We start from the raw sequence: 19,685 nt of genomic DNA, 5'->3' as shown, positions 1-19,685 counted from the left end.
CCATGACCTCGCAATCTCCATCAATAACCGTGGACAAACTGACGTTATCTTTCTTGATCTATCAAAAGCCTTTGACAAGGTATCGCACATGAAGTTATTCTGGAAACTTGATAACTTATTTGGTAAGTGCAAGGTCACAAAATGGATTAAAAATTACCTTTCAGAAAGGACCCAGTATACTCGCTGCAACGGCTACTCATCCGAACCCTCACCTGTTCAACCTGGAGTGCCGCAAGGCACAGTACTAGCTCCTATTCTTTTCCTCATTTTTATTGGCAGATGAATACTAATCTAGATAAAACTGTGTGTATGACGATATCAAGAAAAAAAGAAGCCTCTGACGTTCCCCTATGTAATAGATCAAGTACCGTTAAAAGTCGTTGACCATTACAAGTACCTCGGGGTAATTATTTCCACAGACCTAAAATAGGATAAACAAGTGTCATGTATTTTAGGTAAGGCCTTTTCCGCTCTTTGCTCGCTAAAACGGTCACTTCGGACTGCTTCACCAAGCACAAAACTATTAGCATATACATCATTAGTTCGCTCAATTCTTGAATATGGTATTATAGGTTGGTATCCGCACACAAAAAGATGTATAGATAAATTAGAAGGCTGTACAAAAGAAAGCAATTAGATTTGTGTACAAGTATAGACGCCGTGATTTGCCTTCTGGACTCCTTGAGAGAGCAGGTCTTTTCACAATAAACAAACGTGCCAAGATTCTACGTCTCAAGTTCGTATTCAAGCTCTTAAATAATGAAGTAAACGGAAATAGCCGACGACTCCTATCGTTCTCAGACACCAGACCCACTAGAACACAACATAGTAGACACTTGAAAGAGTACAGATTCCACAATGATGCATTTAAGTTCTCATTTTTCCCACGGACAATAACAGAATAGAATGCACTACCTGAACACGTCGTTGGTAGTAGTTCAACTGATATGTTTCTCTCAAGACTAACCAATTATATTTCTATACTGCCTTAGCTTGAAAAATTAAATGTATGTATCGGTGTTTTCCATGTCAGTAACAGTTCGTGCCAAGTTTTCTTTCTTTTAAATATGTTTATAGTGCTATTAATACATTTGTGTATACGAATTACATACATTGACATCACTTGCAGGAAAGTGCCTGTACGGCCCATTATTCTTTGTCCACAATATTTGGAATTGCTATTAACAGATACTGTTAACCATGTTTGATACCACTTTCACAGTTGTATTTGTGTCCCAACCCTTCTACAGCCTTATATATAAGGCTAGCAGTATGTATTAAATAAAAAAAATGTTGTCAGGTTGAGCCTGGTTGAGCAGGACTACAGGATGTCGACAATGACTTTTCAAAGAAATGTCCGCTTATGGTCAGTGAGCAGTTGGCGTGGAGCTCCACGTTGCAAAATCATGTCGTGTAAAACACAGCTTGTTGATAGTGGACACTTTGAAGCACTTTGGTGATTGCATAGTGCATGGTGTAATCTATGGCGACAGTGATCCACTTGTTACCAGACCTTGATAGAAAAAAAGGGCCAAGTAACTCCAAGCCAACGTGAAAGAACAGCTCCGATGGGACGTCGAGCTGTTAAAAGCACCCGGCATGGAACGTCAATGGTGTTTTTTTGGGCTGGCTCACATGCTACCACGTATTTTTGGACAGAGCAGGCCAGGCTTTGCCAAAAGAAGCGTTGACAAATCCCATGATAAGTGCGGGAGATGGCGAGGTGATAAGAGGTTGGTGAGGCAACAGGTGTGGGTGAGGCAACAACGGCGTGAGCACCATGTTGATCCGCTGTCTGTTCATCACACAGTTCGCCAGCTACCTTGCTGCCTCCACGTTCGAGAATGCTGCTGCGCTTGTCCCTGACTATTCCCTGACCCTAACTGTCCCTGACTGTCCCATTTATTGCACCTTTCACACACTAATGCCCGCTAGCCGAATTGCTATCCACAGAACATGCCAATAAGCACGCAACAAATCTAGGAAGTTGGACTCACCGCTACTAGATATGGAGCGAATATGTTTGCCCCATGTTGGACAGCAATGCCTGCGGTGGTGCGTTCAACAATCATGTTCGTCCATTCCGGTCTCCTGCTCCTAGGCCTCGCAAGGTGGTCTCGCAGGAGCATGGATTGGCGCATGCACGGAATGTCCACGCCACTTGCCGACCCCAAGCCAAAGAGGAGTAGCCTTCTCCCTTTTGCACCTAAGCAACACAACCGTTAAGTGGCATTAGCAGCACAACACTTGCACCATCTCTCGTACTACTCTGCAACCACACCGACTGCCACCGTAAAACCATGCGGGGAAACCGGATTAGAGATGGAAGCCATGTGGGGGAAACAACATCGGGGTGCGCGTGTGAGTCATGCATCCCCGCAACCACTGCTTATGCAACTGCTACATGGCGTGCGACCTGGTGTAACAATATGCATTTGTAATGCAAAGTGTGCACTTATCGATGCTATGTGGCGCGCGTCTTGCATCACATGGCAAGTAGCACATTTGGATGCTGCTGCTGATGATGATTACAATGATTTGTTGGCCTCCTGTCTGAAACGGGGGCAGTGACAAACAGTCACCTAGCCTGCTTGATTTAATTCGGTAGGCCATACATGTATTTCACATGTGTATGGTGCTGGCCTGTGACTGTTTTCTGCCTCAAGGCAATCCAACCATATTTTGGCCAATCCCCCTGGTGATAGCTGCGACTGACACTGGCGGTGGTGCACACCATCGCCAACCAAAACGGCTATTGAAATGAACATATAAAAGCTTTTGTTGTAAAATGGTAACAATACGTTATGTTTTAGGTGCATGTTGGCTTACTGGGCAGATGTTATTAGCGAGGTATGCTGGTTGACTGGATGTTTATGATGGTTATGACCACTTTAATGATTCACTTACAGAGCTCAGTGCCTGGTGCAAATCGTGGCAGATGAAAATTACTTTTGGCAAAACAGTTATTAGAGAGTTCTAGAATAGGGGCCCCAATAGTTTGGGGCCCCAAAGAGCTTTGCGGGTGTTATCGTTGGGGCACACAGGAGTGAAGAGTTTTAGAATAGGGTTTTGCGTTTGCGGATAGCGTCTTGTGCTGACAGCGCTACTACGGCATCAAAGAAAAGCTATAACAAATAATTAAATAAACTATACCATTTTATGATAGGAATAGTAATTTTGACTTGCGTGTATTTGCGTCTAATTACAATTTAGAGGTTGTTCTGTAAGCAGCGAACAATTAGTTGCGCTTAGTTTTGAGCAAACCAACTTTACGTGCCTTTACCAGCCAAGCTTAGCCGTGTTAGGCCTACGAGCCTTAAAATCCACAATTGAATTCGGAATCAGCGGCGTCTAATGAATCAATCTTCATAACACACTAGTTGAGAGAAAGCGATAACCGCAGTCATTTCTCCTAGCTTGCGAACTTCACGCGTTACCACGAATCAAACCCAGTTTGGTGCTAGACTAGAGCCGTCTCTTCGATGGGTGCCGCCATGTTTGCTGACGCAAAGTTTTTGGGGTCGCTATTTGGGCTCCTGTAAATCGGTGAAATAGCGTTCCCAACACAAAACCCAAATGCAGTTTGCGTCTCGCGCATGTGCAGTGGCTTCAACGCTATTTCTTTGGGGCCCCTATTCTAATTTTTAAAATTTTAATTATGGGGCTTTACGTGCCAAAACCACTTTCTGATTATGAGGCATGCCGTAGTGGAGGACTCCGAAAATTTTGACCAGCTGGGGTTCTTTAACGTGCACCTAAATATAAGTACACGGGTGTTTTCGCATTTTGCCCCCATCAAAATGCGGCCGCCGGGGATTCAATCCCGCGACCTCGTGCTCAGCAGCCCAACACCATAGCCACTGAGCAACCACGGTGAGTGGGCCCCTATTCTAAAACTCTCTGTTATTACATTTACCAATCAAGCTTTGCCTTCCTTTTTCTTCAGTTACTACTCTAATGGATATGTAAGTAGGCTTCCGAAGAACTGATTTGCCGTATAAGAGATGAAATTTGGGCGAGTTTTTAAGAATGCATACTTGACTTGAAGTGCAGAAAAAACACGGGAACAGATGAAAGGAAAACCGGACAGGACGAGCACTAACTTCAAACTAAACTTTATTCTCTAAAAACCACGCTTAATTATCTGTTGACACTGGTCATAAGCAAAATACATCATTGCGCAAGCGTGCTCCAAACCCCCTAAAAAGTTGTAAAATTCAATTGTGACACGGCTATGTACATAACACAAAAGCCAAAAGCTCTTAGAGTGTAAGAGAGCGTAAGCAAGCTCTCAATCAGGCCATTATCATGTGGACACCGATATTGTTGGATTTGCAGCGAAAAACGCTTTGTCGAGATATGCTATTTCACTTGTGTGACGGTTAATGGAGGGCTGGCTGATACACATGAAATATATATATATATATATATATATGTATATATATATATATATATATATATATATATATATATATATATATATATATATATATATATATATATATATATATATATATATATGTAGAAAGCCTCTACAACCTCCCTAGTTGTCCTATCTCATTGCCGAAAGAGGACTGATGTGTCCTGTAAAAGGGGTTTCCATCCGCATTGTCAGCAGTGTTTCTGTTCCTGTGTTTTTTTGTTTTTTGTTTTTTGCTTCAAGTAAAGATGTGATTTGCCATATTCAGTGACCCTGTGCTTCATGCGGTTGATAAGTTCAACCTTGCACTGTGATCTGCTAGCCTTTTGGTTAGCTCAGAGAGTAGAGTGGCTGGCCCAGAAAGGCGTTGGTCCCAGGTTTGAGTCCCTGACCAGGAAGAATTTTTCTTCGACTGCAAAGCTTCCTTTTGGAGCAACCTGCATGGTTTTCCATAGTAGCTTCATACTACATTCTGGCGGATGACAATTTTTTCCTTTCATGAACTTCCTTCACCTGGAGGACGTATGCAGAACTGATTTGCCATACTCTAATGAAGTGCTGTTAACATGGGATCATGTGTACTAGTGCTCGGTGATACTAGTAGTGTACTACTAGTATCACCGTAACTTCTTGTGATATTTGCAGCACATTGATTATACCTAAAAAAATAAATATAGTGAAGCAGCTTGTCTACTCACTTAGGAGTACTCAAATGCACGAAACTGTTATTGTAAATCCCTCATACAGCCAGCATTTGGATGATATTGAAATGAAAGTTTATTTCCATCTTGTAAGGTACAGATCTTGTAAGATACAGATGGAGAGGTGGAGGAAAAAAAGCTGTCCATTGAACAGCTTGACAAGTCCCCCATCCCTCATTTGGACAGAAGCAGCATCAGATTCTTTCATTCAAATATACGCATGTATACCGTACATACATATTATTGCACATCATATACATTACTCAAGAAGTCACGAAGATCATCAAGGAAAAATACACATATAATGGTCATAGAAGTATTACAAATTAATCACATACATCAGCCGGAGCTCATTGAGAGACGAAGAGAAGAGATTGAAACCAACCGAATTGTAATAGTTTAGGAGTGTGGGTAATGTATACCTCAGACACTGTTTCCCATAGTTTGACCGTGGTGTCGGTACTGTCCAGTCTTCAAAGTGTCTTGTGCTATAATGTGGTGGTCTAGTTTGCAATTGGGCAAGTTTATGCAGATTAAAAATATTCTTATAGACTTCTGCCTTATAGACACGACTTAATCGATATTTGTACAGATTATACGCTGGAATTACCCCGGTGTTCATGAAGAAAGTTATTGTCGATGCAGTGTAGGGAGCATTATATGTATGTCGGAGATATTTTTTCTGTACTAAGTGAATATGCTCTAGATTGTTGGATGTCGTGTTTCCCCACACTAACTGACAATAGTTCAAGTGTGAATAAAAAAGGGCATTATATAGCAAGAGTTTAATGCGCGCAGGAAGAATGTACCTTAATCGGCCTATTACACCTGTTATTTGACTCAGTTTGATTACAACATTTTTGACATGATTATCCCAAGACATGTTCGCGGAAAAGACGACACCCAGACATTTGAAATTCTCGACTATTTCAATACTGCGCGAGTTTAATTTAATATCTTGATGCAGAGGTATATGTTTATGTTTCGGCTTAAATATAACTGCTTTCGTTTTGCTCTCATTTACCTTCATTAGATTTAGTTTCGACCATTCCTCTAAGGATTTCATTGTACTGTTACATTGTTTAATTAGAGTATGGATGTCATTACCAGCGAAAAAAATACTGGTGTCATCTGCATAGATGATAAATCTTGCCTGAGGGTTTATGTTGACGATATCGTTAATATAAATATTAAAAAGTATAGGGCCTAAAATACTTCCCTGGGGCACTCCGCTATGGACAGTCCTGGCTTTTGAAGTAAAAGTATCTATTTTAACAACTTGGGCTCTGTTGGAAAGGTAGGATTTTATAAGAGATAGTGACTGTCCTCGTATCCCATAATTCTGTAATTTCTCCAGCAAAATATTATGGTCAACTAAATCAAATGCTTTTGAAAAATCTACGAAAATACCAACAACAATTGCTCTGTTCTCAAACTCTGTTAGTATATATTCTTTCTGTTCTAGTAATGCTAACTCGACTGATTTGTTCTTACGGAAACCGTATTGATGTGGTGTTAACAAGTTATGTTTTTCAATGAAGTGTGTCATCCTTGGACACAAAATTTTTTCGAACACTTTTGAAAACACGGGTAGAATGGATACCGGCCTGTAATTTCCCAGATCATTACGATCTCCTTTTTTATAAATAACAGTAACCTTTGCAAACTGCATTTTCGCCGGAAAAATTGCCGATTGCAAGCACGTGTTAAAAATATGAGCGAGTACTGGGGCAATAATGTCAACCACGTGTTTAATAGGGCCAACTTGAAGACCGTCTATGTCACAACTGGTGCTATTGTTCAAGGCTTTTATAACGGACGCAACTTCATTCAGTGTTACAGGAGGAAGGTACATTGTGTTGTCATTATGAGCGCATACGTAGTTACTAGCCTGAGGGGATGGAGAACGAGTGTTACCGATACTTGTGAAAAAATCATTAAATGCGTCAGCGAGCTTAACACCGGATAAATCTTTGCCATTAATGTGTAATTTCGTTAAAGGCCTGCTTGGTGTATCCCCATAAGTAAAGTAAAGCTAATTTAATAAAATCTGTTCAAACAAAAGCAGTTTGCTCTTTCTCTCACCAGTATGATTTTCTCTATCCAAAGCTCTAGTCACACTCTGTTTAAACCCTCAGCATTGAGATAATAGGTAGTTCAAAACTCCATCCTGTCACACACACTTTTTTAATGTTTTTTCATCAACTCGGAGACACACATATTTGCACAAACTAGTTTCTTCATATTCAACTTCTTTTCCTGGTCACCAGATCTTTTAAGGGGGGATGTGAACACTTAAGGGGAGGTGAACATTTGAATCGACATGCTGATTTTAGCAAAATTTAGCAGGATGCTTTGTCTTGTCATTAAAACATGTCGTAAATTTTATTAGCCTAGCACAAATAGGAACAATGTTAAGAATGTTCCATTAAACAAATAAGTGTGTCATCTTAGGAAAACTATGATTCTAAAAATGATCATGATAAATGAACCTTTTCAGAACAAATATCGGCAGGATGTCCTGTATACAGGATCGGCAGCCACTTGCAATTTTATGCTTTTTTGTGTAGAAACTGCATCACCGCACCATGTTTCTTTTTGTTGTTACTTTGATCCTGAAATGTATATTATTGAATGAAGTATTCTTTGTGTGAACTGCAGGCACTCTGAATGTGTCCATCCATTTTTTCGTTTGTCTGCCACTTGAGCTGCTGGGTATACGCTCGACATTGTCGCGGCATCATTCAAGCTCCATCATCCTACTCTCGCCTCTGATTCTCACGTAGTACCTGCACTGAGCCAGAGCATAGGAAGATCCGGGTATGTCGTCAAACACTGGGCGTTGGTTACCTCCGCATGAAACGCAAGTTTCCCACCCTGTGCACGCCAACGATGCTCACCAAGAAGCTTTTGCAAGTCTGCACCTTCATTGAGAAACTTGGACATTGCGTACCTCAGAAGTTTACTTGAGTAGTGCTCGAATTACTGGTGTACTACTGGTGTACTATTTGGTGCAGAAAAAGAGTAGCGTGTTTGCAGTGATCAGCAGCTAGGCAAGCCCACATTCTTCCTGACCTCGGCATGTCTCAGTGCCACCATGTGTGCCTGCTAGAACTCGGGGAGAGTCCAGGTGCCGACTGAGGCGCGCTGCTGCCGGGTCGATGCCAGCTGCCTGCAAAATGCTTTGCTTAGCTTCGATTTCCACACTACGTGGGATCTGTATAATTTTTTTTTAATAGAAGCAATTTAGAAACTCGAGACATCCACAGTCTTGTTCCTTACTAAATTTAAGTTTAAAAACGAACTTACAAACAGTTTTCATCGTTATAGTTTTTATTTTTCTTAAAGTGCAAATTGACCAAAAGGTTCAAATTGAGAAAAATGAAAGATTTCGACACAGGCCATTTTATTCTCCAGACAACAACCAAATACCCTCTCCTTCAACTTGCGTAACAGTACTTGCTCCTGTATTGTGTCCGAAAGCTTTTCCTCGTCGAAGATTTTGGGGTGTGCGTAGTCCACCAGTGCCCTGCCTATCACAATTAACTAGTCCAAAAATCTGGATCAATACCAAAATGACCAGCACCGACAATAAACAAAATAAGCCTGGGCAGAAAAGTGCGGCATGTGGGAAGAGTGGAATGTCACAAGTTGCATTTCCACGAATCCTAGCTTCAGTTCCAGTTTCACGGGCAATCTGGACTCACTGGCCAAAAATGTGCCTCTCTTAACTTTTTCTGCCACGTATTTCCATTTTCTCAGCAGCAGGTCTCTCACCAGTTAAAAGAACAAAAAACGAACTTTCTAATGAATGAATTTACTCTTCCTCTCACACTCTACAGCCATATCTTGAAGGAGGCATTAGTAGGCGTTTTCAATAAGAAGCACATGCCACTGCCATGTAAAGAAAGCCCATTATCTTGTTTTTTATCATGCACATAATAGCCAAACTTGGGGAGGAGCTTCTTTATATACTTGGGAATCCGAAACAAAATTGTAAAATTAGTCTTTCCAGAAAAAATTACGATTTTAGCACTGGATCCCCTCTTAAGTGGTAGGGCTTGTCTCTTGCTGTTAATGACATGTAACAATGCATTTTGAGGGATTTACTGTTTTTGTTGATAAACACCTTTTTTAACTCATTTAACTTTTTTTTGCTTGAGTTGTGAGCCCCTTCTTTTCTAATTGATTTGTGTAACCACCCCCACTCCTGCCTTTTATGGGCTGGGATGAGCACGGCCTGGCACTGTATGTGGAGGAAGAGTGAATAGCAGTTTACAACACTGCTGGTTGATTGTGATCCTGTGAGACCTTGTTCAAGTGCTCCACTTGTCCATTACTCTGAATTGATGAACAGTACGGCTCAGTTTGTCATTCTGCAAAGTGGTAGACATGAGTTTGCTGTTTATGATTGATGAAAGCTAGTTCAAGGTACCCCTCTCTGCTAAAATCTTTACTTGTAGCACGTACAATGCAGACTAGAGACTAAGGAAGGACAACACAACACGAGCACCAACTCACAATTGAAAGTTTAAGTGTTAATAAATCACATACAAATGGAAAAACTGATACATGCACAATCCAATTAGACGAAAGTACCATCCCCCCCCAAAGAAACACAAAACATGATAAAGACTCACCAACGATAACATTGCGAGATTCAGTAACTATATGCATCCAGGGGGTTTATTTACTTGCTGTGAAGCACTAGTGAAGCCTCACTTATGCACTCATTAACACATTTTGTTTCATAAGGTTTGCCTCTTACATGATGCAGTCTTGTTGGTTTGCACATGTATGAGTTTTCCCATTTATATGCCATCTTATTAATAATAAACTTTCAGTTGTGAGTCAGTGCTCGTGTTGTGGCATTTATCCTTACTCACTAGTCTGTTTTATATGGGCTTCAAGTAAAGAGGCAAATACGTTGACTCACTTAACTCCTATCTGCTAAGTTGGGAACTCTCACCAGTCAGACTTGAAACAAAGCAAAACCATTTCTTCTTAAATGGAGAGGTTCTCTGCCGTGCGTGCTGATAAGTAGCTCCATGCAGGTTGGCTCGGGTGAAGCTCGGCTGCTGACCTTGCGGCAGTTCTTGCACACATACCACACCATCAAGGCCTACTACTCGGCTGCGGCCTCCTGCGGAGAGTCCCCTTCGAGCAACATGTGTGCCTCCACCTTGTTCACTGGGTGGGTTGTTCTTTCTTTCTGCTACTTCGTTTTATGGTAGAAAAGGGCAAAAAAAGAAATAAATTATGCTGATCCCTCATACTGCATGTGTCAATGTTATGTGAAGCACATTGCAGCTGTCTGTCTATACAGTTGAACCAGCTTATAACGATACTGGTTTTGACAATGTTTCAGACATAACAATGAGTAGCCGATGCAACATCAACTTTTGTATGTGTTCTATGGTAAAATAAACTGTTTACTATAATGCTTCCATCCCCCATTATCGGTTCATCATCATCATCATCATCAGCCTGGTTACATCCACTGCAGGGCAAAGGCCTCACCCATACTTCTCCAACGACCCCGGTCATGTACTAATTGTGACCATGTTGTCCCTGCAAACATCTTAATCTCATCCGCCCACCTAACTTTCTGCCGCCCCCTGCTATGCTTCCCTTCCCTTGGAATCCAGTCCGTAACCCTTAATGACCATCGGTTATCTTCCCTCCTCATTACATGTCCTGCCCATGCCCATTTCTTTTTCTTGATTTCAACTAAGATGTCATTAACTCACATTTGTTCTCTCACCCAATCTGCTCTTTTCTTATCCCTTAGCGTTACACCCATCATTCTTCTTTCCATAGCTCGTTGCGTCGTCCTCAACTTGAGTAGAACCCTTTTCGTAAGCCTCCAGGTTTCTGCCCCGTAGGTGAGTACTGGTAAGACACAGCTGGTTATAAACTTTTCTCTTGGGGGATAATGGCAACCTGCTGTTCATGATCTGAGGATGCCTGCCAAATGCAGCCCAGCCCATTCTTATTCTTCTGATTATTTCAGTCCCATGATCCGGATCCGCGGTCACCACCCACCCTAAGTGGATGTACTCCCTTACCACTTCCAGTGCCTCACTACCTATCGTAAACTGCTGTTCTCTTCCGAGACCGTTAAGCATTACTTTAGTTTTCTGCAGATTAATTTTTAGACCCACCCTTCTGCTTTGCCTGTCCAGGTCAGTGAGCATGCATGCAATTGGTTCCATGAGTTACTAAACAAGGCAATATCATCAGCGAATCGCAAGTTACTAAGCTATTCTCCATTAACTCTTATCCCCAATTCTTCCCAATCCAGGTCTCTGAATACCTCCTGTAAACATGCTGTGAATAGCATTGGAGAGATCGTATCTCCCTGTCTGACGCCTTTCTTTATTGGGATTTTGTTGCTTGCTTTATGGAGGACTACGGTGGCTGTGGAGCCGCTATAGATATCTTTCAGTATTTTTACATACGGCTAGTCTACACCCTGATTCCGTAATGCCTCCATGACTGCTGAGGTTTCGACTGAATCAAACGCTTTCTCATAATCATTGAAAGCTATATATAAAGGTTGGTTATATTCCGCACATTTTTCTATCACCTGATTGATAGTGTGAATATGGTCTATTGTTGAGTAGCCTTTACGGAATCCTGCCTGGTCCTTTGCTTGACAGAAGTCTAAGGTTACAACAATTATCGGTTACAACAATTAAATTTGGCTACTGGATGTGTCTGCTGAAAGGAAAAAGAATGCAAATTCCTCGAGCCGCTTTGTTACACTAGCCTTCTTGCTGATTGGCACTCTGCTCGGCACCCTGCCTTCGTCACATTGTCTTGGACAACAACAAAAACAAGAGAGAGAGAGAGAGAGAGAGAGAGAGAGAGAGAGAGAGAGAGAGAGAAGGAAACAGCAACCGGGAGCCGCTTTGCGACACCCGCCTTTGTGCCCCTCCCCTTTCTACCCCCTTGCTGACATTGGAAACGTGGAAGGAAGAGGTCGTGGCACAAAGGCAGGCATGGCGATGTGGCTTGCATTTCTTATTTTCCTGGATGTTGCGTTCATTTTCTTTCGGCACAGACACCCAGTAGCCAGATCTAATTTTTATTGGCACAAATGCACCATGGGAGCATTATAATAAGCACTTTTCTTTTACCATTGAGCACATAAAAGTTCACAGTGCAGCCGCTGCTCACTTTTACATCTGAGTATTGTCAAAACCAGTAATGCCAAAAGTGGCTTTCAGGGTACTTAATTGGTGCCAAAAAACTTGCACTCGCCAAGAATAAAATAAAAATAAAGAACCGACGTTTCGGGCCCTGTACAGGTCCCTTGATCACAATGAAGATGTAAGCATGGGCGCACGGCTATTTCTGGGTGAGGTGGCGCAGTGTTCGGGTGTATATCTTGAGTTGTGAGCCCCTTCTTTTCTAATTGATTTGTGTAACCACCCCCACTCCTGCCTTTTATGGGCTGGGATGAGCACGGCCTGGCACTGTATGTGGAGGAAGAGTGAATAGCAGTTTACAACACTGCTGGTTGATTGTGATCCTGTGAGACCTTGTTCAAGTGCTCCACTTGTCCATTACTCTGAATTGATGAACAGTAGGGCTCAGTTTGTCATTCTGCAAAGTGGTAGACATGAGTTTGCTGTTTATGATTGATGAAAGCTAGTTCAAGGTACCCCTCTCTGCTAAAATCTTTACTTGTAGCACGTACAATGCAGACTAGAGACTAAGGAAGGACAACACAACACGAGCACCAACTCACAATTGAAAGTTTAGTGTTAATAAATCACATACAAATGGAAAAACTGATACATGCACAATCCAATTAGACGAAAGTACCATCCCCCCCCAAAGAAACACAAAACATGATAAAGACTCACCAACGATAACATTGCGAGATTCAGTAACTATATGCATCCAGGGGGTTTATTTACTTGCTGTGAAGCACTAGTGAACACACCATTGAGCACATAAAAGTTCACAGTGCAGCCGCTGCTCACTTTTACATCTGAGTATTGTCAAAACCAGTAATGCCAAAAGTGGCTTTCAGGGTACTTAATTGGTGCCAAAAAACTTGCACTCGCCAAGAATAAAATAAAAATAAAGAACCGACGTTTCGGGCCCTGTACAGGTCCCTTGATCACAATGAAGATGTAAGCATGGGCGCACGGCTATTTCTGGGTGAGGTGGCGCAGTGTTCGGGTGTATATCTTGAGTTGTGAGCCCCTTCTTTTCTAATTGATTTGTGTAACCACCCCCACTCCTGCCTTTTATGGGCTGGGATGAGCACGGCCTGGCACTGTATGTGGAGGAAGAGTGAATAGCAGTTTACAACACTGCTGGTTGATTGTGATCCTGTGAGACCTTGTTCAAGTGCTCCACTTGTCCATTACTCTGAATTGATGAACAGTAGGGCTCAGTTTGTCATTCTGCAAAGTGGTAGACATGAGTTTGCTGTTTATGATTGATGAAAGCTAGTTCAAGGTACCCCTCTCTGCTAAAATCTTTACTTGTAGCACGTACAATGCAGACTAGAGACTAAGGAAGGACAACACAACACGAGCACCAACTCACAATTGAAAGTTTAGTGTTAATAAATCACATACAAATGGAAAAACTGATACATGCACAATCCAATTAGACGAAAGTACCATCCCCCCCAAAGAAACACAAAACATGATAAAGACTCACCAATGATAACATTGCGAGATTCAGTAACTATATGCATCCAGGGGGTTTATTTACTTGCTGTGAAGCACTAGTGAACACACCATTGAGCACATAAAAGTTCACAGTGCAGCCGCTGCTCACTTTTACATCTGAGTATTGTCAAAACCAGTAATGCCAAAAGTGGCTTTCAGGGTACTTAATTGGTGCCAAAAAACTTGCACTCGCCAAGAATAAAATAAAAATAAAGAACCGACGTTTCGGGCCCCGTACAGGTCCCTTGATCACAATGAAGATGTAAGCATGGGCGCACGGCTATTTCTGGTTGAGGTGGCGCAGTGTTCGGGTGCATATCTCGGGAAGATTACCCCGTGTCCTGTTTATCGTGTGTCTAGTTGATTGGATGTAAAATGATTCTGAAAGCAAACGGGCAGATAAGTGTTTTTCTTTTGCGATGATGGCTGTTGGAGTCCCAGTCAATGATGTGTCCGGTTAGTTCGTGATGTTCTGCCAGGGCGTTCGCGGCTGTGTGGCCCTTGGCGACGTCATTCATGTGTTCTTTCAAGCGTCGTTTAAAATTTCCGCTCTCGCCGACGTACGGCACGTCGCACTCCTTGCAGGGTATCTTGCATATCACTCCCGGGTAGTTCGCATGTTGCAAAGGGTCTTTTGCGCGTACCAGCTGTTGGCCAAGTTTTCGGGAAGGCACGTAGGTGATTTGAACACCGTAGCCCTTAAGAATTCGTGCCAGGGCTTCGCTTGTTCCCACTATGTTGGGTACCGCTTCACTGTTTCTTTCGCCGTTTCACGGCGGGGCTTCGCTGCTTTGCGCTCCTGCATTCTGAGCAGTTGTCGAGGGTAGCCACTGTTCAACAGGTCCCTTTTCACAGCTTGTCTCAGCAGGCATGCAGCGCACCCTTTGCAGGACTGTCTCCACAATGTCTTTCAGTCGCCTCATTTTCTGGTAAGAACGGGACCTGGTGTTGACGGCTTTCATTGCTTACAGAATGTTTTAATAATCATAGTTAGTTGTGAAACATATTGCTACAAAACCGTGTCTATTCTGATCAGGAACAGGCCTACCATGCCATGGCTGTGAAGAGAGCAACGACTACATAACTTTGTTCATTCTTGACAGTGCTACGGTGTGCCTGTAAATGCAACTGTCTGTGGCATTTTCCTTGTCTCTTAATTTTCTGCATAGCAGTGCTGAAATGAAAACAGTAATTCAGTTACTGCTTCAGTTCTTCACTGTAATCATACAAGTCAATCAGACCGTAATATCTCCAGTCATGATGTCTACAACACCTGAAAATGGTTGCTGAAAAGCAGTGTAGGAAGACGACAAAATTTTTGCAATGTTTGCTTGCCCATTGAGCACTTGGTCTTCTTCCCTCTTCGTACACATGTAATAGATATGTCTTCTAAATAACGGGAAATGATCAGGCCGAATCCAAAAGAGGGATGTGTGCTGCTCGAGTGATGACATTGGCTGGCAGAAGTGCATTGGTGGCAAGAAGTGCAAGCAAAGGATAACTGTGCTTTTTGCCACCAATATGACTGGCACAGAGCGCTTGCCAGTTTTTGTCATCGGGAAGGCGCATAAGCCACATTGCTTTAAAAACATCAAAAGCCTTCCTGTCGAGTACAGAGCTAACAGGAAGGCTTGGATAACCTCTGACATTTTTCGAGGCTGGCTGCAGCAATTAGACTGGCACTTCACGTCTAAGGACCGCAAGGTAATTATGGTTGTTGACAACTGCAGTGCACATAACTGTACAGTCGAACTGAAGAGCGTCAAGGTAGTTTTTTTGCCGCCCAACACTACATGTGCCCTTCAGCCGATGGACCAGGGTATCATTCACTATGTGAGGTCAAAGTAGTGAAAGCACTTGCTATAGCGAATGATCATATGCTCAGAAGTTGGAAAGCTGTATGATGTGGACTTACTCGGCGCGGTGCACATCATCGCCCACATGTGGAAAAATACACCTCCGCAAATCATCGCCAACTGTTTTCGGAACAGCGGTTTTGTGAGGCCCGAGCATGCGGCAGTAGCCGACGAGATGTCAGCAGAGTCCACCGATAATGACTGCCCGACCTTCGATGCTGTCCTTCCCACAGATGTGACCCTTCAGGACTACATCGTGATTGATGATTGTGTCGCCATGACTGGTCTCCTGACCGATGAGAAATTATTAATGATGTCACGGACGCCCAAGAAGACCATGATTCAGACGAAAAGTCAATTCGAGGAGGTGCAGCCGCGACTTCATCGCACCTCACGAGATGTCACGGAGGCGCTTCTGATATTGGAGGACGTTTGCCTGAGCACTTCCGACAGTTTGCGGGCTGTTGGCCACTTGGAAGAGTTAAGAAAAATTGTGATGTCAGCTGAAATCTGCACGAAAAAGCAGACGACTATTGCAAAATACTTCAGTAAATAAAGGTATGCTTCTCCAACTTGATTTTAATGTTGTTTTTCCTGCTCATTCATTAATTCGGCATTCAGATAATTCGGCCATTTTTCCCGGTCCCGGGAGACCCTAATTAACGAGCTATTACTGTATATAAATTTAGTCACAATCAATGCAAGGCAAGCAGATGTACGTAATTTGCAAGAATAAAATTTTGAATTTTGCTGATTTTCCTGCCTTCTAAACGTTGTTATGAAATGCTGGCTATGGAAAAAGCATTTTACAGCATTTTTACAAGATGTCTTTTGAATGTGCCTCATTCAACACCCTTGGTGTGCTGAAAGTATTTTTCTCGTGTTAGCAGTATGCCCAATTTTCTAAACAGGTGTTCATTTGGAAAGTGTTATGGTGTTGTGAGACTATTCATCCGTGAAGGATTTCATTTTGGTGCACAAGTGACATCACTGCCATATGTGCATGTTTGCATGTCACACACAGGCTCTCAATGTTATACCTTCGCAGATTTTATTCCAAACTGTGAAATCTGTGCAGGTGCTTTTCATAATGTAGCCTTTCACAAGCGTGCCTTTACCCATAATACTGAATGTTTTTCAGATTAGTATATTTTGGCCGGTTTTAATTTTGAAGTTAAAACCTGCCAGCACAAGACCGGCAAACAGCTGCTCCTTTACGCCGCGCATTAGGTGGCTGAGTTTTTTTGCCCCGGGCATATCGGGGTCTGCACAATGACAAAGACGAGCCATGTCTTTAGTGAACATGGCTATAGTTTCATTCGGCTTTTGAATCAGTGATTCGAGAAGACGCTGCGCGTGGTCTCGCCTTTCAGTGCTCCCAGACCTATGGAGGAACTGGTGGCGGAACTCATCCCAGCTTGGCCAGATTCCCTCGCGATTTACGAACCATGTGCAGGCTCCGTCTTCAGGAGAGAAATACACATGGGATAGTTTCTGTCTACCATGCCACTCATTATACTTGGCTATGCGTTCGTATTCCTCGAGCCAGTCTTCTGCATCCTCGTAGGCATTGCCGTGGAAGCTCACGGGAGATCGAGGAGTCAAAAGAGTCACCTGTGCAGGGCCTGGGTCTACCATGGCTTGGGCACTCATTGTAACAGGCAAACTTCCTGGTAGGGGACCAAATTCTGGTCTTAGGCCTAGTAGGCAATGACTGGCGCGGTGAACCGGTGTTTCGACACGCGGAAAACGTCCTGGGCTTGATGTGGGGCTGTTGACAGGCGTCCCAAACATTTACCCAGTGGCTCCATCAGTGTCACAATTCACAAGCAGCAGGAACTGGTAAAAAAAGGGCAGGACACTTTAATTGCAGGCCAACTAAAAAACAATTGTGCAGGGACCTCTTCTTCTCTTCGCGCGAGATCTTCGTGCTCCTCTACGTGCCGCGTACTGGATGTGGCAATATTAAGAAAAAATACTGTTCCCCAATGACAGCTGTCAAGGGTATATATATCTCTAGTTTCTGTAATGCACACACCATCTTCAAGCAATATGAAATTACAATATTTTAAGACCTCAATTAACATTCACAATGCATAGTTGCTTGTGTTAAGCCTCACTTTTCCGTGGCTGTCCTTGCAAGACTGAACAATGTCACAAAAAAAAAAATACAACACTGACAAGTACCATAATTCTTTGACCAAAAATATAAGGGTGCAGGCATGAACATAATACCAGAAGACCGGTACAATTCACTCTATAATTTAAAATGCCTGTTCAGGTTCACCCAAAGCAGCTCCCGTGTTCTTTTGCTCCTTGAAAGTTAACACTTATTATCACTTTCTTTTACTTTGTATCTTGTTGGCAAGTGGCCCTGAACACCAATTACAACTGCAATAACTGCATGTCTTACTCTACTTGTTCCCAAAATTCACTGTTTCTAAAGTAGAATATATCACCAAGTTTCCTGATGACCCCAGAAAAGCATGATGTCCCAACAGCATGCTTAGATGGTCCTTGGACGTTACCTGGCCATTGTCAATAGGCATTTGAAGATCACATGTGACAGTTGATGTAAGTAGAGTTTACAACCCTAAGACAAAATAGTAATTGTATACCATGCACGTAATTCTTGTGTAGAACCAATGGTCAATTTTATTGAGATGTAAGCATACATGATGCTGACTTAGTCAATAACATTAGTGTTGTTCAAATTTCTTAATAAGGACTAACTGAACAATAAGCATAACATAACGTGCCAGCTTCTTACCCACTCACAAGCTACAAAGTGCAGTTTCACTTACGAAGACCTTCTGTTTCTAGGCCACATCATCAGCAAGTCTGGAGTCTGTCATTACCCACAGAAGACAGCTGCCATCACTTAGTTCCCACGGCCCATCAATAAGAAGGCAGTGCGCAGATTCCTTGAGCTGTGTCCCTATTATAGATGCTTTGTAAGATACTTTTCAAGAATTGCAGAGCCATTTACCCATCTCACAAAATCTGACATCGACTTTAAATGGGAAACACGTCAAGAAGACGCATTTCAGGAGCTGAAACGATGGCTGGAGTCAACACTGGTGCTTCCACACATCAGCGAAGACACTGAGATGGAAATCCATACCAACACAAGTAGCCTAGGCCTCAGTGCCATGCTTGTTCAAAGATGAAAGATGAAGTTTAAAGCGTAGTAGCTTACACTAGCCGGTTACACTGTCGAAAGTGGAAGCAAATTATTCTACGATGGAAAAAGAGTGCCTTGTGATCATTCGGCCTGCGGTGAAATTCCGGCCTTATGTACATATGGTAGGCACTTCAAAGTGGTAACTTACCACGTGGCCTTTTGTTGGCTGGCAAACCTAATATATTCATCCAGTCACCTAGCACAATGGAGTCTTAGACTCCAGGAATTTGACATCACCGTAGGCTATAAGTCTGAACGGAAGCATTCTGGTGCTGACTGTCTGTCGTGCACTCCTATTGACCCACCACCGCAAAGCTTTCCTAGGAACAGTAAGAGCAAATGACTTTACCAAGCAGGAGGAGCTAAGAAGCCTTGCTGAGTACTTAGAAGGCAAAACTGGCCTTGTCCCTAAGGTATTTAACCGCGAATTGCTGTTCTCCTTGCAAAGGAGAACCTGTCCTGGTGAACATGTCCTGGTGAAGAACTTTTTCCCAGCCCATATAAACTATCTCCTCGTTGTGCCTGCAGCACTCTGGTCAGAAGTCCTGTACACCTTGCACAACAATCAGACAGCCGGGCACCTTGAGTTTTCCCATACCCTCGCGAGACTACAATGAAAGTATTATTGGCTGCGCCTGATCACCGACATCGCCTGTTATGTCAAGACCTGCCGTGACTGCCAACGACGCAAAATACTGCTGACAAATCCAGCGGGATTACTACAGTCAATCGAGCCTCCTTGCCAACTGTTCCAGCAGATTAGGATGGATTTGCTGGGATCCTATCCAACGTCAACATACAGAAATAAGTGGATTGTGGTAGCGACAG

General features: G+C 42.8%; 1 protein-coding gene across 6 annotated transcripts in view; it reads left to right on the top strand.

The window, feature by feature from the left end:
• The window catches only part of LOC142580199 (RING finger protein 141-like), a 253,897-nt gene that overhangs the window by 176,583 nt on the left and 57,629 nt on the right, over positions 1-19,685 (top strand). For 5 of the 6 annotated variants that reach the window (XM_075691085.1, XM_075691086.1, XM_075691083.1 and 2 more), the window contains one exon: positions 10,176-10,315. In XM_075691085.1, coding sequence (XP_075547200.1) covers positions 10,176-10,315 — 140 coding nt within the window. Of the gene's footprint in view, positions 1-10,175; positions 10,316-15,906; positions 17,848-19,685 lie in introns of those variants that run through there. The other variant, XM_075691084.1, reaches the window with a different exon arrangement.

The sequence above is a fragment of the Dermacentor variabilis genome, chromosome 4 (genome assembly GCF_050947875.1).
Source record: "Dermacentor variabilis isolate Ectoservices chromosome 4, ASM5094787v1, whole genome shotgun sequence".
In the NCBI taxonomy this organism is placed as follows: Eukaryota; Metazoa; Arthropoda; class Arachnida; order Ixodida; family Ixodidae; genus Dermacentor; species Dermacentor variabilis.
Note: the sequence above shows the minus strand (reverse complement) of the source record. Positions and strands in the feature narration are given on the sequence as shown.